The 24,239-nt window shown below is 41.3% G+C and overlaps 2 protein-coding genes across 6 annotated transcripts in view; one reads left to right on the forward strand and one right to left on the reverse strand.

Moving 5' to 3' along the window:
• The window catches only part of LIMS2 (LIM zinc finger domain containing 2), a 38,644-nt gene extending 15,377 nt beyond the window's left edge, over window positions 1–23,267 (forward strand). For all 5 annotated transcript variants that reach the window (XM_088669710.1, XM_060274658.2, XM_035132720.3 and 2 more), the window contains 8 exons: window positions 328–394; window positions 964–1,084; window positions 13,428–13,577; window positions 14,462–14,612; window positions 15,410–15,502; window positions 17,109–17,157; window positions 17,305–17,380; window positions 18,925–23,267. In XM_088669710.1, coding sequence (XP_088525836.1) covers window positions 328–394; window positions 964–1,084; window positions 13,428–13,577; window positions 14,462–14,612; window positions 15,410–15,502; window positions 17,109–17,157; window positions 17,305–17,380; window positions 18,925–19,072 — 855 coding nt within the window. In that variant the 3' untranslated portion in view covers window positions 19,073–23,267. The remainder of the gene's footprint in view (window positions 1–327; window positions 395–963; window positions 1,085–13,427; window positions 13,578–14,461; window positions 14,613–15,409; window positions 15,503–17,108; window positions 17,158–17,304; window positions 17,381–18,924) is intronic.
• Window positions 4,635–11,659, reverse strand: GPR17 (G protein-coupled receptor 17). The gene is made up of 2 exons (XM_035132722.3): window positions 11,525–11,659; window positions 4,635–6,326 (listed from the first exon to the last, which is right to left on the reverse strand). Exon 2 carries the CDS (start codon window positions 6,296–6,298, stop codon window positions 5,282–5,284), a length of 1,017 nt encoding a protein of 338 aa, XP_034988613.1. The 5' UTR covers window positions 6,299–6,326; window positions 11,525–11,659; the 3' UTR covers window positions 4,635–5,281.
• Window positions 23,268–24,239: the final 972 nt, after the last annotated feature.

The following is a 24,239-nucleotide window of genomic DNA, read 5'->3' on the forward strand; positions in this document are numbered from 1 at the left end:
AATATATTGTTATTAAAATATTGATCCAAAATAGGTTGCATTAGGGATTAGCTTTCCTAAGAATAAATTACTTCAAAGGAACACCAAAAACTGCAGTGATTGAAATAATTGTGGTAATTAGTTTGTAGAAGCTGTAACATTGCACCTACATTCTGTGTAACAGTAGCGTCATACACACCACACATTTAAAGCACACCCCCTTCCCAAAGAATCCTGGGAACTGTAGTTTGTTAAGGGTGCTGGGAATTGTAACTCTGTGGTGGGCAAACTAGAATTCCATAGTGGAAATTTTGTAAAGATACATTCTCCTGCATCTTTTTTTTACAGTTTGAAGGGAGGAAGTATTGTGAGCATGACTTCCAGATGCTGTTTGCGCCATGCTGTGGGGAATGTGGTAAGATGCAGATCACTCAAGCCTTCTCTCTCTCTTTAAGGAAAGCTACACAAAGATGAAAGAACTATTAATGATGAATGTTGTTCTCATCAGGCACTCTGGTCAAGAGCAATAAAATAATTAGTTTTGAGATTTTAAAGCCAAAGTTCTTGAGATTCATAATATAGTTTTTTATGTTTCAATGGCATGGATATTAGAAGGCAGCCCTGTTTAGCGAAGCTTTTAATGTTTGATGGATTACTGTATTTAAATATTTTGTTGTAAGCCAACCAGAGTGGCTGGGGAAGCCCAGCCTGATGGGTGGGGTATAAATAAATTATTATTATTATTATTATTATTATTATTATTGGTCCTGAGCCTGAAAAATTTGGGTATTAAGTCACTCTCACACAGTTTCTTCGATAATAGTTAATTGCAGGCTTATTCTAATATATTTGTAAATTACTTTGCAATATAAATGATTAAAATATGTCATCCGTGGAATTCTCTGTGGGGATGGTGGTACACATAGAGAAGAGTCCTGAAATAAATCAAGTGTTTTAACTGAAGTGTGGTGCTTCTATTCCAAGGTGAATTCATCATTGGCCGTGTCATCAAAGCAATGAACAATAACTGGCACCCAGAATGCTTTCGTTGTGAGCTCTGTGATGTGGTTCTTGCTGATTTGGGCTTTGTGAAGAATGCTGGCAGGTAAGAAGGATCAGAGGATATGAACATGAGATAATTCTTTGGATGTCAGGACCACTTCACACTCTAGAAGGAGAAACCCCAGGGTGCATGGTGGGATCTGCAAATGCATGCTTTAAATATGTGCACACCCAGAGAAGGAGATGCCAAAAAATCACAGGTACGTATGCACTTTTGCAGAGCTGATAATGTCTTCCAAAACTCACATTCATCTCTCTTAAGTATGATGGTTTAGCATGTGAACTGCATGCATATATGAAATGTGTGAAATGTTAGGCAGTCTTGTGGGATAAGCTAGGAATCTGGACCTTGCTCTTAAATGCATTGAGGCATATAGCAGAAATGAACTGGGAAGGTATTGGCAGAAAACTGGAGAATGAATGGAGAACCATCCTCAGTTGTGAGCAAATTACTTTTAGACAAAATGTGAGGGAGTTGAAGAGGAATAATCTATGTAAACATGAAGATTTGAGATTGGATAATTACTCACCAGAAACAACTTGGTAGACAGACAGCACACTGAACACACCACATAACTTCTTTTTTCCCCTCTGAATTTAATAGTTTTTGATGTTTAATAAGTATAAACAATTTTTTTTAAAAAAGAAAGTATAAAATATGAAGCTAAATGAAGTAAAAATAGACACCCAAGCAAACACCCTTCAACAAGGAAAGTAAAAAACCAACAGCCTAGTAACAGCGCCACAACATTTGAATCTTAACTTTTGGTATCACTGCATGCGATTTCTAGCTAGAAGAGTCTCTGAGTTTATATTCTCACTTCTTGGGTGGGCAGTGACTAGAACAGTTATGAAAGAGTGATGCAGTTTATCTGGTCATAGTATAAACCTTCTTAAATGGTCTTATACTGATACATGTCCTATGTAGTCCTGATGACTAGCCTAATTAAAGTATGGTTTGTGTGCCTTATTTCATTGTTGCAAAGTATCTGTAGTGAATGCAAAGTCTGTTACAGTCATACCTCGGTTTAAGTACGCTTCGGTTTGAGTACTTTCAGTTTAAGTACTCCGCAGACCCGTCTGGAACGGATTAATCCACTTTCCATTACTTTCAATGGGAAAGTTCGCTTCAGGTTAAGTACGCTTCAGTTTAAGTACTCCACGGACTGTCTGGAATGGATTAATCCACTTTCCATTACTTTCAAAGGGAAAGTTCATTTCAGGTTAAGTACGCTTCAGGTTAAGTACAGACTTCCAGAACCAATTGCGTACTTAAACCGAGGTACCACTGTATAGGAAAGCAGTCAGGATTCCATAGCTAACATGCAAGTTGCAAGACTCCATAATATGGTAGCTGAACATTTGCTTTTCTTCTAAATAAGGGTATAGTGGGGTAATTTTTAATTATCTCACTGAGGACTCAGCCAGACTGGTAAAGAAAAAGTGATTCATATGTGTTGTATGTGCGTTATAACATTGTGCCACCAGATGGTGACATGGAGTCCTGTTTTTCTCTACCTGTTTTCCCTGTTTACAATGCTTTAAACTGAAACGCTTCTTTGATGTGTCCAGATCCAGCCAGGGCCTCTCCTTTTAGGTAGCCATGTGTATTACTTCAGTTGTGACACATACAATTCACATTTCTCTTCTCCCCGGCCCCTACCCTGGCCGTGCTATGCTGTTCAACTGCTTTGTTAGAGCATCAAACAAACTAACGGGTTTGATTTAGAAAGAAGAAATACTCTGAGCATGTGCCGTTTCATATCATAATGACTACAGGAATAATATGAGGTTTGCTTATGCTTCCCTGATGGTAGACTCATTTACTTGGCAATGAGCACAATTTCGTGTAGAAAAAGACAATGTATGTTTGAAATACAAAATAAAGAACGAGCTGTAGCTGTGCATATAGTGCAACCCATACAGCACATTGGCGACAAATATTCACACAGTTGTTCACAAATAATTTTACACCATTTATCAAATTTGTGAGAAAGAGGCGCAATTACTTATAAAGTGCCATGAAAACTTACAAACTACCTAAAATAAAGTGAACGTGCAATATCAGGTTTTACAATTTTTTGACTCAGTTTTTTGTTTTTTCTTGTTTTTTAAATAAGTTAAGGAAGGTTCAAGAAGAAGGTAAGTTCAACGATGTTCCCGGTAGCTGTGAGGTGCAGCTGAACCCGCGTATGAGGTTATAAAGAAGACAGGGTGCCAGCGTTCTATCCCCATTTCGCCCTAGCAGTCCATACAGTTGAGAGGCTGTAGTTTTGCCCCCGGTAGGGCTGATTTGTTGGGGTTGGCGGATAGCACACTCCCTGAGTACAGTTTTCTGGGCTTCTTCAGTAGTCTCGAGCCATTAATGTGTCTACTAGTGTTAACTGATAATATTCCAAATGGAATCTTATTAGAATCAACACAATACACTTCTAGGTGTTCAATTAAATACAAAGTAAATATACAATCTCCCACTATCTACAAAGAAATAAATTTGATGCAAAAGTTCATAATTATGGACTTACATACAGTTGAAAAGACAATTTCTTGGCTTAAGCATAAAAGACTTTATAAGCGGGTTCATCTGCACCTCACCGCTACCGGGAACATCGTTGAAGTTACCTTCTTCTTAAATCTTCTTGAACTTATTTAAAAAACAAGAAAAAAAATGAAAAACTGAGCCAAGATTTTGTAAGAACCTAGCAAAATCTGATATTACAAGTTCACTTTATTTTAGGTAGTTTGTAAGTTTTCATGGCACTTTGTAAGTAATTGTCTCTTTCTCACAAATTTGATAAATGGTGTAAAATTATTTGTGAACAACTGTGTGAATATTTGTCACCAACGTGCTGTATGGGTTGCACTATCTTTATCAACGGCACAAGTTGCATTTTTCCAGTACCTGTGCATATGGCTAGCCAGCCACCCTCTCATTGTATAACTTTTTAAAAAAAAAGTAAGAAAAAAATACATTTAGGTGACCACCATTAGCATGTATACTCTGGCATATCAATACCTGCCCAGGTGCTGACATCAGGTCTATCCATTTGCTGCTGCCCTCATCACCTTCCACTCTCCAGTGATAATTTAGGGGGTTGCCGGACTCCAGGGTCATAGATTTAGGCCCCGAGGTTTAGCCTTAGCTGCACCACTGCTTCCAAAAAAGCTATAGCAACAAGAGTTTAGTATAAATGATTTGTTGCACAGCACGTAGGTGCTTAGGATTTGGACGTAGCAGTTATCAAAAATTACAGCACAGACTTGACATACCAGAGTTGTAGCAACTTTACATTGAGACAACAGGCAAAGTTTCTGGTGAAGTGGGTCTTGACTGAGGATTTTTGTTCCATTACGGTGGATATGGTAGGTACAGTCTGCATTAAGTAAGGGCAATTGTGTCAGTAAGAGTTGCATCCTAATAGTTAAACTGAACTAGATTACTCATTTGTAGCAAGCTCCCTAGAATTTTTTTAGTCTTGTGCATGTGATTCATCAACCATATACTTCATATAAAAACTTATAGATAAAATGAAACAAGTTGTGTCATGTCATTGTTTCTAAATGTTACTGAAAATAAGAGCTGCAGCCAAGGCTGTAACAAAAGAGTTTTAAGTTGTACTGTGGTGTTTATATCAAATTTAGTGCTGTCCGTAGTCAAAAGGTCAACAATGAGACAATTGATTGAGCTGTCTAGAGAATCAAATGGTTCTCCTTTCCTGCAGATGTGTTGGAGGCTTTGAGGATTTCCTTTTCTTATCAGGTCAGGTCAAAATCTATATGCACAATCTTCTTAAAGCTCCGCTGATGTAAATTTAGAACACCTTTCTTAGAGTGTTCAGGACTATTGAATCTTAGCTGTGCAGTTTCATAACTGTGAAGACGGAAGTATTTGCCTCAGTTATTTCTCAGTACAAAAATATTTCATGGAGCAATCATGGCGTTATTAAGCAAATGCTTTCTTCCTTTCTTTTTCTTGTCTGAAGACAATCAGAAAGGTAGCTATTGTAGTGTAACGCTGATTATATTTGTATACATTGAGATTGCAGTCTACCTTCCACTGAGAATTAGCAGTTGCTGGTGGTAGTTGTGCAAAAATTACGGTACTATCTCTTACTCGGTTTATCAAGAATGAAGCATAGATCAGAGTGTGCTCTTGGAGAAACACAGTTTTGCTATCTTGGAGATTTAATTGTATCAGATAGAAAAAGCCTTTCTTTTAAAAAGCACTTGATTTCATTAGTTACAGTTCAGTTTTAGTGCTCAAGGAGCTGTCATTCGTTTTCCCATCATAACTTGAAGGTAGCCTTGCAGCTTTTCTGCTGCAAAATAAACCACACAAGGCCTCTCGGAACTTCTCAGCTACAAAGAAATACATGATGGGATCTAGGGCACCGTTCAGGCTGGTGAGGCAGGAAGTAATTCGGTTGCCAAGAGCCAGAATCCGCTGCATTTCACAGGAAGTCTTCACACCATCATAATTGAGAATGTAAATGTAACGATTGATATGGTAGGGCACAAAACAGACCAAGAAGATCATGAGAACCATTATTATCATTTTGATGGCTTTTTCCTTCAGATGGTTCTCAATTCGGTTCCCTTTTTTCAGGCTGCGTATGATCAGCAAGTAGCAGGTCACTGTAGTAAAAAATGGAAGCGTAAATGCCACAGCCAATGACACGAGAGCATGGCGTGATGCCTTTTCTCTGTAGAGCTGCAGGCAGATGGTGGTATTGTTCATCTCAGCTGTCTGCACACTGACCAAAAGAGGCGCCATGGCCACAGCAACTATAACCCACAGGAAAGCACAGGCCAAGTGGGCATAGAGTGATCTGCGGAGTTTGAGGGACTTTACGGGGTGCACGATAGCTAGGAAGCGATCTACACTGATGCACATGAGGAAGTAGATGCTGGCATACATGTTGAGGTAGAAAAGGAAGCCTGTGAGTCGACAAGGGATCTCTCCAAACGGCCAGTGATTGCCTGAAAAGTGGTATACTAGCCGGGTTGGCAAAACTAGCACAAAGGACAGATCGGCCATGGCTAGATGCATCAGGAAAACGTTGGCTGGGGTGTCTGACTTTTGGTCCCGGATGAAAAGCCAAAGAGCCAGAGCGTTGCCAACAAAGGCTAGGATGAAATCGAGAAGGTAGAAAGTAGCAAAAAGGATGTTCTCCGTATTGGTCTCTTTGCCACATTGTTCTGAACTTTCCAGTGAAGTGTTGAAGAACAGGCCTGAAGAGTCTGCTAGGTTGTTCATTCCTCACTGCGGGACTTGAGATATGAACCTGAAATAATAAAGAAGAAAAAGCTAGAGAAGAATATTACAATGTAGACGAGCCAACATGGAAATCGGCCAAGCCTGCTGGTTTGCTTATGTTTGTAATGAATGTTGGCCAGGATCCAAAGCTTCCTATGTCATGTTCTGCATATGTTAGAGGGGTTTCCAGTTTTCCTCCTGACAGCTTCCACTCTCATAAAAAGCCATCCCCAAATAGTGAGGGGCTCCCTTAAAGTAGCACCCCGTGAGATAAAAGAAGTAAAAATTGGCCAAATTTTGTACATACTCAGAACCTGATCTTGGCCACACTTTTTCTGTGCTCTCTGACCATTAAAGGTGTACGTACTCTACTTTGTTTTAGTAAGTTTAGTTTTTAAAAGTTTTGCAGTATAATAAACTGATTCTTAGAATCTCTTAATTGTTCATAATTTTGGGGGGGGGCGAGGCTAAAGCTTTAAAGTTTACAGGATGATATACAACGGACAGGCATACCTCACTTTAGTCATTCCTCGGTTTGAGTATTTTCAGTTTAAGTACTCCGCGGACCCGTCTGGAACGGATTAATCCACTTTCCATTACTTTCAGTGGGAAAGTTCGCTTCAGGTTAAGTATGCTTCAGTTTAAGTACTCCACGGACCGTCTGGAACGGATTAATCCACTTTCCATTACTTTCGATGGGAAAGTTCGCTTCAGGTTAAGTACAGACTTCCAGAACCAATTGTGTTTGTAAACAGAGGTACCACTGTATTGCACTTTGCAGATATTGTGGAGGAACAGCTACTGCTGGATTGGAGACGAGGCTGCAGGAGCCTGTCCCTACCACACAGTGGCTTCTGCTGCTCCTTACAAGAGGATGCACAAGATGGATGAAACAAAGACTCAGATAATGGTTAGCATTTTTAGCAATAAAGTGCTTTTAATTAAGGTGTTTACATTTTTTTAAAAAAAACATGATGCACCTGACCATAGGACGCACCTAGTTTTTTAGAGGAGGAAAACAAGAAAAAAAATATTTTGCTTTCTTGAATTGTCCTAGGCATAGCAGCCAACTCCTAGAGGCCTAGGTGACTTTGCCCCCCCCCCCTTAAATATTTGAAGAAGCTTCTTCTGCAAAGGGGGAAAGCTCCATTTTTTAAAGGATCAGCTCAAAGTTGTGCAGCTTTTTTTGCAAATGGGAAAAGCCGCGTTTTTTGGGGGGGGGGTCAGCTCAGAGTTGTGCATCTTTTTTGCAAAGGGGGAAAGCTCAATTTTTTAGGATCAGCTCAAAGTTGCTGAGTTTCCTTGCAAAGGGAAAAAATCCTGGTTTTTATGGGGTTCAACTCACAGTTCTGCAGCTTCTATAGGAAAGGAAAGGGACCTATTTCTACAGTTTCCAGACAGATAATCTAATCCAGTGTTTCTCAACCTTTTTTGGGCCAAGGCACACTTGTTCCATGAAAAAAATCACGAGGCACACCACCATTAAAAAAGTTTAAAAAATTAACTCTGTGCCGCCCTATATTGACTATATAATTCTGACTGTAAGAAACACTTGCCAATTGCTGTGTTGGTTGCAATCTCCTGTAATAAGGCTTCACAAGCCGCTGATTTCTCTGCCAGCACAATCCTTTGCTCAGCAAGTTTCAGGTTGAGCTCATCCAGCCAGCTTCTTTAAGTTTGTCTAAAACCACCCTCCCGTGGTGGTGGCTGTTGAGAGCTGCGCTCGCCCCGCGTCGTGACCCGGCCGGCTTCCTTTCCGGCGGGTCATTGTTATTGCTTGGCGGCCGCCAGGCACGTGACAATGCAAATCGCCCTTCTCGTCGCCGCACGTCGCGGCACACCAGCCAGCGTCTCGTGGCACACTAGTGTGACGCGGAACAGCGGTTGAGAAACGCTGATCTAATCAGCCAGTCACATGTCACCCTCTGCAGACAACAATTGAGGCCTAGCAAGGGGCCGAGAGGGGCCAGGAAGGGAGCTAGCTCTCTTATCTCCCTCCCCAATCTCTTGCAATCAGCTGTTGAGTGGGTTCCTTTCAGCTCATTCACTCTTTAACTCTTTAAAAAAAACACAACACGATCTGCCTTTCTCCCCAGGGCAATTTGGCCCCAGGGACCAGGCATTCGTTCCATAAGACGCACAGACATTTCCTCTTACTTTTTAGGTGGGAAAAAGTGTGTCTTATGGAACAAAAAATACAATACATCTTCTCTCAACTTCTTGCAATCAAAACGTAAGAGCACAGTAGAAGTGAGAATTACAGGACTCTTTTAAATGCCAGACTCTATGATGACCCATTAGAAACAACAGCAACAGCTGCATAAAATGTTTCATTAGAATCAAGTAAAAAAATCACAAAGCAGAGTGTAACTCAAAGAGATGGAATGGAAGGATCTGTCTATTTCAGTTCTCTGTTTCTCATTTTTCTGATCTTAAATTATGTGATCCACCTTACTGCAGCAACTTGCAATTTAAAAAACAAAACCAGCATTTTAGTGCAGATTTCTCTTAATGAGCACGTTTGTATGCAGTTTTGACAACATTTACATTTTTGCAAGCTTTTCTCTCTAATAGGCATTTTTTGTATTTTATTTTCACAAATGTATCCATTTTTCTGCACAATGTTCCCTAATATGTGCATTTTTAAAAGCATTGGTCAGAGAATTGTGTCACATAATTCAGATAAGGGTGAATCCCAAAGGATAGCTTTATTGTGGTTTGTGTATTGTTTCAGGAAGTGCCATCAAAGCACTCTCAGGTTGCTGCAAAGCATGCTGGGGTAAAGGACCCATGGCTCCTGCTCTCTGAATATGTAAAAGCCGAAAATTGTTTGGGATCTTAACTTGAGCTCTAATCTTTTGTAATAGACTTAAGTGTAATTCCTTCATCTGACCACAGAGTGCTCTCTTGTACAGCATTTTTAAAGAGAGGCAAAATAAGGAGTTTCTCCCCCCAGCACACAAGAAGTCAGCCTTCCCTTGTTCAGAAGAGAAAACTTTCCCCTAAATGTTGGGCAACAGGACATCTCCATCAAATGCTTTAGAAATTCTCTCCACTTGTTTTTCTCAAAGTTGCAAAAACACAGCAGGCTTTTAATTCCTCATTTTTCATAGTCAATTTTGATGGTTGACATTAAACAATCTCCGGTGTTAACTTTTAAAAAATTATTTTATATCTACAGCACAATTAAATGTCACACACAAGAATCTTGCTAATTATTTCCATGTGATCCCTAATTTAGGAGCTTGTTACAGACATGAAAAATATATGGCAATGTACTCCCTAATAAACCTATTTGTTTAAATTGCATACTTGTTTATCTTAAAACTATTCTCTGAAAGGGCTGACACATGGAAGCTTCCTAACATGGTATTTGTCTAGTGTTTGCCTCTATGAAATGACTCTGGAGAATTTTTCACCATGAGGCAGTTTTGTCTCCACAGTTGCTTCTGGACAACTTGTTTAATCAGCATTCAGCCTGATTTGTTTGCGGAGAGTTTAGGCGACACTGGCTATTAAATGAGCATTCAGCTTGATTTGTTTATGGGGAGATAAGACTATGTTGTGTCAAGCAAGTGTTATCCCACACTTTCCAGTACATTTGCTATCCCTTTCCTTATCACAGAAAGTCCATTATTTTAGGGAAGTGGGTTTGTTTTGCAAGAGCTCCAAATCAGCTTCATTTGTGCAACCTGAATCTGCAAGGTGTGCAAAAATACAGTAGTCTGGAAACACCCCCATACCATCACCAAACAAACTTATCAGTGGTGTGGAGAATACTGAATGGTGGCATCTCCTCCTTGTGTTGAACTGCAGTACCTGCACAGTTCTTCACTGGATGCAATTTCAATCAGCCTCCATTTGGTACCTTTTCATGTGAAATAAACAGAACCTTAATAACTGAAAGATTTTTGTAGAGCAGCTACCTCTGTAGAACAGGTTGAGATACATGAATAGTTCTTGTCATCACTTTCACTGTCTTATAGAAAGTGATCTAGAAGAGGTTTTAGAAGCAATCCCTCATACATGTCTTTCACTGGTGTAGTTACTGCAGTTGTGGGATTTTAAGAATGCCATATAAAACATTTATACTTGGAGTTATTCATATTGGCAGTTCAACCTTCAACTGTAATAGTTCTGAATCAATACATAGGAAAATGACTGGCCACCTTCTGAAGAAGTGTGCATGCACATGAAAGCTTATACCAAGAACAAACTTAGTTGGTCTCTAAGGTGCTACTGGACAATCTTTTATTTATTTTTATATTTCACCTTCTCTTAGATTGTGTTACTAGTGAGTTGTTAGGGTCTATAGCAACAATTGCTTTATCTATCCTTATCTATTCAGTTCTGTTTTGGGAGTAAGTTATCCACAATTTTCCAAATTGCACAAACAGTAGGTAGAAATGTAAGTTGGCACAAAACTGCTCATTTGTATTGTGCACTGTGCATTTAAGTCTGTTTTATGCAAACTCATTTTGTGTGTGCAGTCTTCTGGATCATTGCTACTGTTTTCACAAGAGTCTTTGTGTTCTTACTAGTAACTAGTATTCCAACATGCTACTTCTGTTAATAAAATTCATTTCCTGTCAGGGTTTGTATATCATTCATAAGTGTATATCTAGGTGAATTTGAATGAATGAAAGTAACATCATTACTTGCACACGATAACATCAATCCATTGTTATTAGGCCCCCAGATATCATCTTAGCTTCTGAGATATCAAGGAGGTTCTGCTTAGGAAAGCAGAATGGTTTTTCAAAAACGTACGGTAGTGGCAAGAACATTTTGTCAACTGGAAAAATCCCAGGCATAAGCTATTTTTACAGAGCTGTTGCTCTGTTCTTATGACTTGAAGATAACTATAGGTTCATCAGAGGAGCTTTAATTGGCTGTTGCATGCTGTTTGTGTCTAGTTTTTAACTTTTAGGCCATTTTCACACAAGTTGCTAAAAAGCGCATCACTTGCACTGTCTGTGCAATGCGTACGCATCATTAAATGAAAGGCAAAATGCAAAAGAAAAGTGGAATGCACTGTCTGTGTTGCAGAGCATTTTGAGCACAAACTTCTAACATCAAAATGTCCCTGCAACTCCTTGTACTTTCCCTTCTAGCTTGTATAATCTGTAAGCCCCGAGGAACAGTATGGTGCTCTGTGAGGACGTTCTCAATTTTCACCCACCCACCCCCCAAGGTTATAATTCCCATTGAAACAAAAGTGCTTACCTCTTGCAGCTTGCAGCCCTGTAGAAGAGAGAGGTAAAGATCTTGTTAGCTTCTTAGACTGCCAGCAAATGTAGGTAAGACAGAAAGGCTAAAAACAGTGATGATCCAGAAGATGCAGACAGTGGCCAGTTCAGTGGAAGGGTGAGTTGCACTATATAGAGCCCTGTTGGAGATGATAGTCCATTATCATTTTGCTCACATGAGAGGAGGGTAGATAACACATTTGCTGTGAAAGACAGTTTTCATTCCAGCTGGGTTGTTCAGAAGGGGGGAGTTGCTGTGGTATTTATGAATATTCCAATGTTTCTCTAGCACTCTTTTTCTCTCTCACTCTGAACCGCTGCCTTTTACGCTGACTCTTTGGATCCCTCTGACCATTTTGGAGAGTTTGGAAAGCATTGCAGAAAGGGAGAGGGAATTTGGTGTTGCACAACAGGACATTTCAGAAGGGGATAATTCCATAATAGTGGGAGTGGGGGTGAGAAGGACGGCTGCCATAGAAACGGCTCTGTGATTCTAAGACCTCCCTTTGCTTCCAGTGGAGGAGGGTCTATAGGATGGGGGGAGCTTCTGAATGAGCCTTGCTGATAATGGGTTGTCAGTGGAAAGGGCTTAAGGCCCCTTATTCAGTTGAATTAGAGGGGGCTCTTTTTAGGACACTTGCTATAGGGGTCTCAGTGTCCTGCCCTGTATAATTAGACTCCGTTCCACAGTGTGGAATAAAATCGAGGCCTTTATCTTGAGATGAACACAGCTGCATGCCCCCATTTATAAAGGAACGCTGTCTGCTTTCTTTCTAGGGACTGTGGCTCTTGTCTGGGACAGCAATATCTTCAGCTCTAAGGAGGAACAAAGTAGAAGACTTGTGAAGAGGGAGTGTTAATAACATTCCTTTCCACTTATGCTCACTGGGACTTTCTATTTGAGGCTTGTAAAAATACAAGGCTGTACAACAGCCTTGTGACATTGAGATTTATTATTAGCTTTATTTTACTGGTAGGGACCTGGAGGCTAAGTGACCTGCCTGGAACTCTCAGGAAGCCAGTGAGACTGCCTGGAATAAGCCCAGGGTCTCTTCACTCCTTTCCCATTGCACTGTTGCATCTACCAGCTGTCCTCTGTGACTATGCACTTCGCTCCGCAGATAAGCGAACTGGGTGTGTCACTGGAGTTCCATATGTACAGAGGCACAGTTGCATACATTGCATTTGGAAATGCACATGCTAGCATTGTATGTACTCATGTATTTGGCAGGGCCGTCTCTAGGCCCGGGTTGGGTGGCGCAATGCGCCAGGGCGCCTGGCCACCACAGGCGCCGAACGTCTGGTGTCCGGCTGAGTGCGGCAGCCAGGAGCTCCATGTGAGGCGGCAAAAGCAATGGCACTAGCAGCGAGTTGCAGAACCAGCGAGACTCCTGCCTAGAGTGGCAGCAGGAGTGCACCTGCTGCCACTCTAGGCATGAGTCTCGCTGGTTCTGCAACTCTAAAGCTGTTGCTTTTGCCGCCTCGCTTGGGCAGCAAAAAAAAGGTCAACAACTCTGGGGGGCGCCAGAGGGATCTTTGCACCACGGCGCCGGATATGCTTAAGACGGCCCTGGTATTTGGAATGGTCTAACCATTTATGCTTCTTTTTGTTATGGATATCTAAATTGTGCTAGGAGAGCATGAGTAGGGGAACCAATAGTTTTGGTAATGGAAAAAAAAATTCAGCTTGATGTTTGCCATCAGTGCCAGTTTTAGACCATTCATACAATCTTTTTGTCTCTAAATATGCCCTACTGGTTGCATTCTTAAGTAAGCCTTCTCAACTACAAAGCTGAGAAGCTCTGTAGCCTAGAAAGCAACCTTGTGTAGCTGATACCTGTATGATATCTCCCAACTTTTTTCTTTAATTCCTGCTCTAGACACCTCTGTAGGCCTTGCCACAATCGTGAGAAAGCCAAGGGCTTGGGCAAGTATATTTGCCAGAAGTGCCACTTGATAATTGATGAACAGCCTCTGATGTTCAAGAATGATTCCTACCATCCAGATCACTTCAGCTGCACCCACTGCGGGTATGTCAACTCTCTTTCAGCTAGGACTCTGGAGCAAGTGAAAAAGCAAAGAATGAGCAATAGTGGTGTCTTGCGGGGGACCTGAGCGATCTTAAGAATAAACTTTGCTGCATTTTTGCAGACTGACTAACAAGAATGCGGAAGTTCAAAAAAGCATTTGAATAAAAAAACAACCCCAGAGGAACTGTAGTGATTGTGCTGAGCTGTAATAAACTTCGCCTTATACAATTCATTGTTCAGCTGGCACTATTCCTGACGGGTGTTAACATCCTTGGAAATAGCCAGTTGTGAAGACTCATTGTTACAAAAGCAATGGCATTAGAACTTAGCAGCAGCTTGATGGGCCCCACAGTTTACAGTATTTTAGAATCCCTGCCATTTCTGATGGAGCCTGCTTATCTAAACAGATTTCAAACTGGATTCACAAAAACCAAGAGCCTCATTATAAAATAGCTTTTTGTATGTCACAATCATGTTGTTAATCAGCAGGCAAAGGAAGGATGTATGTGTTTTATGTTTCCTTTTGAGAGCTTCTCTCTATCCCTATTTGTCAGGAGAGCAGGGGCATACGAAGTGGGGGGGGGGCGGTCTGCCCTGGGTGCCACTGGGGGGTTGACAAGATGGCCGCTGCCTCCCCCCAGCTGTAGAGCGGCCGAGGGCGCACGCAGTTGGGCCACCGCTCGCATAGCGACTGTATGGGATGCCGCACGTGCACCATTGGGCAGTTCGTCCCGCCCCTCGGTGTCTTCCCCCAGGTGCCAGAGAGGATTCCTCCACCACTGCAGGAGAGTGCCTGGTTAATTTGGATGGGGTGACTATCAGCATGATATGTTGAGGACAAGCTTTTCTGCTAAGGTCTTGATTATTCCTTCTGTTGTGCGCAGGAAGGAGCTGACAGCTGATGCCAGGGAGCTGAAGGGGGAGCTCTACTGCCTGCCTTGCCATGACAAGATGGGCATCCCAATCTGTGGGGCTTGTCGCAGGCCCATTGAGGGTCGAGTGGTCAATGCTCTGGGGAAACAATGGCATGTGGAGGTGAGAATTCTCCTGTTGTACTACTTGCTCTGGGATTCATGTTACAGAGAGACTCCTGACACAGCCTGTTCATTTTCCTGGTTAAAAAATAGATGCTGCCACAGTTCTTTTGAAGCCATAGGAACTGCATGACATTGTTTCAGGTGGCTTATCGTTATTATTCTGTTTATTTAGATCTCTAGCCTATTCTCCAAAAGATACAATTTAGGTATCAAAGCACACATCCAACATATGTACAAGTAATAAAGCCACATCCCTGCTTCTTCTTCCTTTGCAAAGCATTACATTTCAAAAAGATTTAGTGAGTCATCAAGGAAAGGAGCTTCACAATTATGGGACAGTCACCAGGAATACATTTCTGTGTGCCAAACAAAGATATAGAATTGAAACAAATATTAATCCCAGCAGGACAGTCTTAAGTTTATCCATAGTCGATAAAACAGTATCTTTAGTATGCTTTGTCAGTATATTAAATTACTCTATAGAGATTTTAAGCAGCACCTTGAAGTGCGGCTGGGAGAAATTCAGAATCCAGAGCTGATGCTGGAGGGTTGATACAATACACTCCAGTGACTAATCCCCATCAAGAGTCAAGCTGTGCTGAAACATCTGTCCACGACATGCTGATCATTCATATTCCTAAATGCTTTATACTCAAACTATTTTTAGGATTCTATCTAAGGTGTGGTTCATATTTGCTGGCAAATACTTTCATACTACTAATTTTATCCAGACACTTTTCTGGCACAGAACTGCCTGTAGCGCCCTGGACCCTGACATGTCTTTTAACCTTCCAGCATTTTGTTTGTGCCAAATGTGAGAAGCCATTCCTGGGACACCGACACTATGAGAAAAAAGGTCTGGCTTACTGCGAGACTCATTACAACCAGGTAAAATCTGCTCTTATTTGAACCCTGCACTCCCAAACCCCCACTCCCACCCCTCAAAACAAACAAGAGATAAGAAGCCGTCTCCTGATGAGGGATTTAAGAAATTCCTGCTGTTTGAACTGAAACACCTACAAATATGAGGTGTAAGGAATTTCAGACTTTTAATATTTTAAGAGATTCAGCTGAGTGAGGCTGCTAACCCCTAGTGGTATCAACATGCAAATTAAGGAGCTTAATCAACCTTAACCATAAATAAACATTCTTTAGTTTTCAGTTGAATAGAAATGGGGGGGGGGCAGTGCCAAGAGTTCTCTAATTGGAAACTGGCGGGGGGGGGGGGTTGCACAAGATTACTTTCTTTACAAATATATCTCCAGAGTCTTGTCTTTCAAAGGAAGCTATACCCAGTACTGTAGCCTCTATCACTCAGGAAGTGGGGAACATGTAACAGTACATACCTATGGCCGTTTTTTCTGTATCTCTCTGAGCTTCAGATACCATGCAGCCTCATCACTGTACGGGATTATGCATGCGCTGGAAGGCCAGTGTCAGAAGGAGCCAGTTGAGAGGGGAGGGAAGACAATGGGCTTCTGCCCATTAAGCACACGGGTGGGGGTGGGGCTCATTGTCTCTTCCTACTTCTTTGTAGGGTCACTCGAAGTTCTTCACCTTACCCTGCGTAACTTGTAAAGCCGCATTTGGAAATACTTGATGTTGGGAGATTGGAGCATGTGGGAGGCTTTTATTCCACCTCAACAGTGTCATTAATTGCTGCACATTTCCTTTCTCTTACAAAAGTTAAAGAGAGACACATTCACTTTTGTGGGAGAAAGTAAATGCAGACTGTCCTACTGATTGCATTTTGCTAGCACTCCATGTAAGGCACTTAGCACATCTGTAAGGGGAAGAAAACAGACAACAGGGTACCCACCTGCAAATTGTCTTTAATGCCAGGTTGCACTGCTCTTGGGATGGAATAAGGCAGGCTGTATAACGAAATTGCTTGGAGGCAGCATTTAGGGACAGCCCCTTCCTGCCTCTTGCAGACCCATTTTTTTCAAAGCGCCAAACACCTGTGTTAACATTAATTCCTGAGTAAGTGCAACCCTGAGGAGAAAACACAATAGAAACCTTGTGAGGATGAAGTGGATTGCAGGCATTTTGCCCTCCAACAGATCCTCGGCCTGTCCCTAACGGATTAACAGATTCAGAATAAGCAATAGTCAATATTTTTTACTTCCAGAAAACCCAATACACATGCTCTCTTAGAAATATATTTCTGGTCCCAAGGATCTGGGTTGTTGTTGTTTTTAAGCTCACGTTTTTGCCCTGACAGGTATACACTACACAACACTGTGGTGTGCCATTCCTATCAAAGGGTGCAAAAAGCAGCCTTGGGAATGCAAGTTTGATTGTTGTGCAAATGTGTGAGAAAAGCTATTGAGGTGCCTGAAATGTGTAAAGTAATGTGGGGCACTATTGTAGAGGCACTAAATTAATCCATTGTTGGAACCAAGTTGTCTGATTTGATAAAGAGGGGCAGACAGACCCCCTCCATTAGTTTAAAAAAGCTCATTTTGTTTTGCTTTTTTGTTTTTCTGCACAGCTCTTTGGAGATGTCTGCTATAACTGCAGCCATGTGATTGAGGGGGATGGTAAGTTTAAGCCTGTTTGTCAATGCAGCTGTTGCAGCCCTGCACGGACAAGGCCTCAGTGATTGATTTCCCCCCACATCTGTCCTTGCTGAATTTGGTACAGTTCTGCAGTTTGATAACCCACCCTTGTTTGATATTTCCCACTAGTGGTCTCTGCTCTCAACAAGGCTTGGTGTGTGAACTGCTTCGCTTGTTCCACCTGCAACATCAAACTCACATTGAAGTAAGTAGCAAGCAAAGGCTGTCCTGGTGGGGAAGGTAACATGACTCAGGGAGTTACTGCAGAGAGTGTTACATTGTGGTCAGAGTAACTGGCTCAAGTTTAGCAAGAGAAGTGTGTAAATCATAGGAGAGACTTTTTGAAATCACTGAGAAAATATGTATACAAGTGCTAAAGCAGATTCTCAAACAAGTGTTCCATCACCAGCAAGGAGTTTGACATTTCTTTTTGGGACCAGATAGTCCAGACTGCCACTCCTTATCTTCCAGTGTTCCTATGCTAGTCCTGTTGCATTTGCAGCTAATGTGTGATCGGAACAGTGTCATAATTACTTTCAGGGAGGGGACATGTCATGTCAACTTGCAAGGTGGAGGGCTCATTCATAAGATTTGCTTTCAGATAGTCACTTAAGCCTGCCAGTAAAGTCACTGTATGCATACAGGGACGCGGGTGGCGCTGTGGGTTAAACCACAGAGCCTAGGGCTTGCCGATCAGAAGGTCGGCGGTTCGAATCCCCACGACGGGGTGAGCTCCCGTTGCTCGGCCCCAGCTCCGCCAACCTAGCAGTTCGAAAGCACGTCAAAGTGCAAGTAGATAAATAGGTACCACTACAGCGGGAAGGTAAACGGCGTTTCCGTGTGCTGCTCTGGTTTGCTAGAAGCGGCTTAGTCATGCTGGCCACATGACCTGGAAGCTGTACGCCGGCTCTCTCGGCCAATAATGCGAGATGAGCGCCACAACCCCAGAGTCGGTCACGACTGGACCTAATGGTCAGGGGTCCCTTTAAGGTCACTGTATGCATACTTGTAAGCAAATCTGCTATCAATATAGGCTTTATTCCATTGTGTTGATTGGATGGCCGTGGCACTTGCTCACTACCCAATCTGCTTGTATTTTGATTTCCCAGTTTGTTGATTGACATGACAGGCTGGAGCTTGCTCCACCAGCAAATTTTGTTTTAGAAGAAGTGCCTACCCGCCCGCCCCCAGATCTTAGATACTTGGAGCAAGTATCTAAGAAGATTTAATCACAATTGAGTACACTTACCTGGAATTTGAAGCACTGAGTTTATGAGACATACTCATTTTATGAAAAGATGTGAAAAATGTAAGAGAAAGAAGCAAGAAGCAAGCTGATACCCTTTCAGAAATCATGACAAGTCCACACATTTTGATCCTAGCCTTCTTCCGGAGCAATCACGTTTTCTTTCTTTCTTCAGAGAAAGCTCTGATTGGGATCCTTTGTATCTCAGACAGAGAACAGAAATGGACAAGGGAAGCAGTCTGCATTCAGTACCTGGCAGGCAGTGGCTCCCCAGCCTCACTGGCAAATATATTTATTTGTTTTACCCTTTTAAACCTGCGATGCTGAAGACTGGATGTGAGATCTTCTACTTGCATAGTTTTAACTCGTGTTTGGAACAGATTTTATATTGGCAAGTTTTTTAAAAATGAAAGGAATGTATACCACATACCTTACTCACTTAGATGTTAAGCCTCACATGACTTCCTAACTGAAAATTAAATTCTTCTGTATTTATTTGAAAGGAATAAGTTTGTGGAATTTGACATGAAGCCAGTGTGCAAGAAGTGCTATGAGAAATTTCCTTTGGAGCTGAAGAAGAGGCTGAAGAAGCTGTCTGAGTTGGCCTCCAAGAAAACTCACCCAAAAGCTCTGGACTTAAACTCCGCTTAAACAGGTCTGTACCCTCTGCTGATTGTGTGCACCCTCACCAGCTAAAATCTGCCTCAGCTACTGATCACAAAAGGAACTTTTAAAAATGGTTTCAAGGACTCAAGACAAACAAAAGCTCACCAGTTATATCTTGCACTCTGAATGTTTATTCTGCTCAGGTATTGTGTGTGTAGAGGCTGTCCTCCGGAAGAGAATGGTAGCAATATGCAATAATGCACTATGATTTTTTCCTTTTGTATAAGTTGTGTATCATTTTCTCTCATTATTTGCCCATTTTGTTTTGAGATTCAGGCTCATGTCACACACTTACTTAAATTCCTCTGTCCTCTCCTCCCCCCTCCCTCTCCTTTTATACCAAAATTAGCCTGGCCAGGCTGCAAGTGGGAACATAGGAAGGTTGGGTAGAAAAAGACTGCTTAACCCTTTTCTTCCAAAAACAGCACAAAAACACAATACAAATAAATAAATAAATCATGTAACGTACCTCTTTAACTTTCTCTTAAAATTGCAAGTAATAATTTTCCTTGCAATTTTTAGTTAACTCATTTTAATAGTTTGACATTATTTAGCATAAGCCTACATTGTTTTTATTAGCTAGCTGACCTTTCCTGCTGTAGTAGCTAAGCTGAATAGGCCAGGAATTGCATAATATAGAATCTGGATGGACCAAAGTGGCTTAACTGTAAGCCTATCATTTTTTAAAGAGACTGTTTTTGGTGCCTGCATTTTTGAGATTTCTGAGCATTTAGACCAGGCTTCCTCAACCCTCCAGATGTTTTTAGCCTACAACTCCCATAATCCCTAGCTAGCAGGACCAGTGGTCAGGAACGATGGGAATTGTAGTCCAAAACATCTGCAGGGTCGAGGTTGAGGAAGCCTGGTTGAGAACTCTCCTTCACCATATTAGCGAGAACTCTTTTTTTGTCTGTTGTGGACAAAATATAAGTAAATCCCTGGAGTCTTAACCCAAACATAGTCTTCCTACAATGTACATTCATTTCAGTGTTACTGTAGTTGTAAAGCAATCCTCTTAATGATCTCTCTCCGAAGCTGGAACTATTTTATTACCTCAGCAATACATGTTCCCAAACATAGTTGATCTCAGCAAAATACATATTCCAGCACACACCTGAAAACTGCTGTGTGTGCTTAATCCTTTCCCCCCCAGCCACTTTTCTGTCATTTCCAGTCTTGGAGCTCAGGGTACGTGCCAGAGGAGAGGGATGGTGTGGTGCAGGGAGGGAGAAGAGGTTGCTGGCTATGGGGAAAGTGGCAGACAGGGGAAGTATGAAGCAGTCCTCCCTTCACTGTGTGCTCCTTCCCACCCTATCATTAGCAGTACCAGACCATGTGGGTTTGGGAGCCCTCTGTTTGCTGCATAATTTTCTCATTTCAACCTAAGTTCTCCTCAAATCACACCGTAGTATTTGCTTTCCTGTAATAGGAAGATAAACACTAGCACAGAACAAGACTGTTTAATATAGAAAAGCATAAATTTATCTTAACTTACATTGTTATAGCAGTAAATAAGTATCATGTATTGCTTCTACTGATGGGAGAGCACTGGTTTTCTATCCTCTTCTCCCAAACTAGTCCTTAAATACCATTATTCATCTGCTACTTACTTACTAGCACTTAGTTTGTATTGTCACAACTAATAGCACAAAAGGATTGCCCATCTCTTGATTTGAGACTATCCTCCAAGCACAAATATAGTGGAATATGCTTCACAATGTAGGAAATAATTTTCGTAGGTCTAGGACAGGCATTGGCAAACTCGGTCCTCCAGATGTTTTGGGACTACATCTCCCATGATCCTACCGTAGCTAGCAGGACCAGTGGTCAGGGATGATGGGAATTGTAATCCCAAAACATCTGGAGGGCTGAGTTTGCCTATGCCTGGTCTAGGATAAGTACAGTACTCCTGAATTTGGACTCTCACTGAATTGGTTGTCAGTCTCATCCAGAGCCCTCTATGTGCTCCATTTAAAATGGTACACATGTATATTTGCTGTCATATTTAAATGGAGTTAAACAGACAGAGCTTTGAGTCTATGTGGTTTGCCCACAACACTGAAATGAAAGTGATATCCCTTGTGAGGAGAGAAGTTGTGTGAGAGCACTGTGGTTCCCATTCTTACTAAGGCAGTGGTGGATATGGCAGACTGCACTGCTGTAGGAACAAAGCACAGGTGGTACTGTCTAGAAGTCAAAACAGAATTCATGCAGAATCTTCCTCTGCAACATACTTAGACATAGGTGCCAACTCCCTGGGGCTCTGGGTGCCTGAGCATCCACGAAATTCCCCATGAAGGGGGCAGACACCCGCAAATTTTGGGGCCAGGGCCATGCATGCTGCATGGCACCCACGGCCCCAGGCATCCATGATTGAAGGGCCAAGCTGGCACTCCTACCTAGAGAACACAATTATTACGCCTTAGACCAATGCTGGTTATGCCTTAAAATGGCATGTATGTGACTAGTGGAGATGCATGTTTGAAAGTAAGTAAAGCAATGTAGATTGATGATATGGATTCCTGATCCAGCAAGTGATGTGGATCTGCTGTAACTATTTTAATGTAGAGCTCCATAGAAAAACATATTTTATTATACTATTCTTCCTAATACAAATATGCCAAGACTGGGTGCCATATCAGATAAGTTTTCTGGCAAGCTTTAATAGTATAAGAAATCAGTGCTATCATTTCAAAATGAAATGCAAGGCAAATACATTAAAAAATGAAATTTGTGATGAATGGAAATGTCCTGTTAAAGATGGATTAGGGAGAGATATTTGAAATGCCATAGCTCATATTAATCTTCGGAGACCTTCAGGAAAGTAATCAGTGTGGTACAAATCTCCAGAGTTATCTAATATGAAGTATCAATTGTTTGCAGTTTGTCACAATGTGCATCTTCCAAATACAGAATCTGTCCATTGAGAAAGAAACAAAATTGATTGGCTGGGAAATAATTTACTTTTATTGGGGTAAGTAAATGGCTGTTTCAGGGCAGCCTAGTAGAGTGAGTAGCAGAGCTGAACCAGACCAGAAGCCTGAGTTTGTAAATATTTTGTGCTCCTTAAAAAAGGACCCCATCTTTGGGTCAAAATGGTGTACGTGTTGAGGTGGGGAACAAGATTGAACTTCTACAATGAAGTACTATGAAAAAGAAAGTATTAGCTGGATGTGCAATGCAAATTGCATCCAGCAGTGAGTGTTGTCTGCTGAAATGTGTATTTGGATGTGCACTGGAATGAGTAAGTCCAATATGAGTTCTTGTGTGACTCAGTGACTGTAGCTCAATTGAATCTTCAGAGGGAGGGCACTACAGTCTCATTTGTTCTCATTGATGTCACCAGAGTGTCTAATCCAGGCACCCCCAAACTTCGGTCCTCCAGATGTTTTGGACTACAATTCCCATCTTCCCTAACCACTGGTTCTGTTAGCTAGGGATCATGGGAGTTGTAGGCCAAAACATCTGGAGGGCCGCAGTTTGGGGATGCCTGGTCTAATCTGACTGATTCCATGACGACATTGTTCCCAATGTGGTTCCTGACTGCTATTCACTTGGTGAATGGAGGCAGAAGCTGCCTTGTTTAAAAATTGCTCAGAAACAGCACATCAGGGGAACCAGGGCTGTGAGCAAGCATGAAAAATAGCATGTAAAAATGGAAATAAGTGTGGAGTTGCTTTTTTGCAACTGCTGAAAGCACATTTTTCATCTTAACTATAAACAAGTATGACAGTTTGTTACAGCTTTACTGACCAGTCTATGACAAGCGACTTTTGCTTCATCAAGGCAATCTGAGAGTGCCAAAATTATAGGTAAATAGCAATTTAATTCATATTATGTATATTATCCTTCCAGTAATTGCACTGAATGTAGATTTAACTGCTTATAATATATTGTTATAATGTTTTTGTATTAACATATTTTATATCACCTGCTTCTAAAAATGATTCATTTTGTATAAGATCCCATTCATACAATAATGCATGGCACCACACTTTTATAAGACCTACATAGTTTCCTGCCAGTATTTTGCTCCAGGATCTTGTAATTTCACTAGCAAAAGGGTACACCCTGATGATTAAAATACTGTATTCCCCCATTTTACCATATACTCTTGAAATGACAACTCACTGCTATATATCTTTTAACTCTTCACAGTAAAGATTATTTTTAAACTGCACACCTTGGATTGCTTTTATTTGGTGCAAGAACTTGCTGCAGTAAGTTATTATGCAAAAATGTGCAAATGTTATTGAAATGTCATAGACATCTAAGTAATGTAATAGTAAAGGTATAGCATTGTAAGCTGCTCTGGCCAACAGGTGTTCTACTGTAGTTACTGGACCATTTGTTTGGTCCTGTTGGATTTATCCAAAAATTCAGCATAATATGGTTAAATGCCTGCCAGCTTTCACTAGTAAGGAAATGAAAGAAATGCTTTAAGATATATATTCCAGAGTGTAATGTTGCATCTTTCTTCTCCAATGTGCAAATGTATCATTAGAGGATTCCAGCTTTATTGTGGTGTCAAATTACTTGTGAATAATCAGTTAGTGTGACAAAATACATTCCCAGGCCACTGCGTGGAGAAAGAGTAGCCCTCAAGAATACAGAAGCTGGTCATCTCCTTTAACTAAAGCAGAACGTTGATTTTACTGCATAATGTATTTCACTGGAATTGCAGATGTTGTGTGGCAAGGATTCTTTGGCCCAAGCTGTAGCCTTAAGCATTTTGACAACAGAGGACGGGGGTAAGTTGTTCAAGAGTTTATTTTTAGATATACATTTCTAGAAGAAAGTTGACAATATCACTCCCATTACTTTGCAATTCTCTTTAGAAAGTGGAAACAATTTGGCTATTACCATTAACAGAAAGCAGATACCCAAAATATTTTAAATCAAAAACTTCAAATTGAATTTACATTAAGAATTCAAAAATACAGTACAATCTTGATCCCAGGTAAGCATTCCCTGCTAGCAATGGATGCTGTGCATGGAATGTATGGATGTTCTTTTTCAAAGGTCAAGTACTCTGAACGGTGTGGCACTCATTTAGCTGCACAAAGTTACTGAAGCCCAATACCCAAGCAGGAAACAATCTTCATTGCAAAACTGTGCACCTTCTCCTAAGTTGAACAGAGACATTGTGACT

The sequence above is a fragment of the Zootoca vivipara genome, chromosome 5 (genome assembly GCF_965207765.1).
Source record: "Zootoca vivipara chromosome 5, rZooViv2.hap1.1, whole genome shotgun sequence".
In the NCBI taxonomy this organism is placed as follows: domain Eukaryota; kingdom Metazoa; phylum Chordata; class Lepidosauria; order Squamata; family Lacertidae; genus Zootoca; species Zootoca vivipara.

Bases quoted from the DNA above. Each gene is read 5' to 3' on its own strand.
- GPR17 (XM_035132722.3), bottom strand. From the start codon at position 6,298: ATGAACAACCTAGCAGACTCTTCAGGCCTGTTCTTCAACACTTCACTG.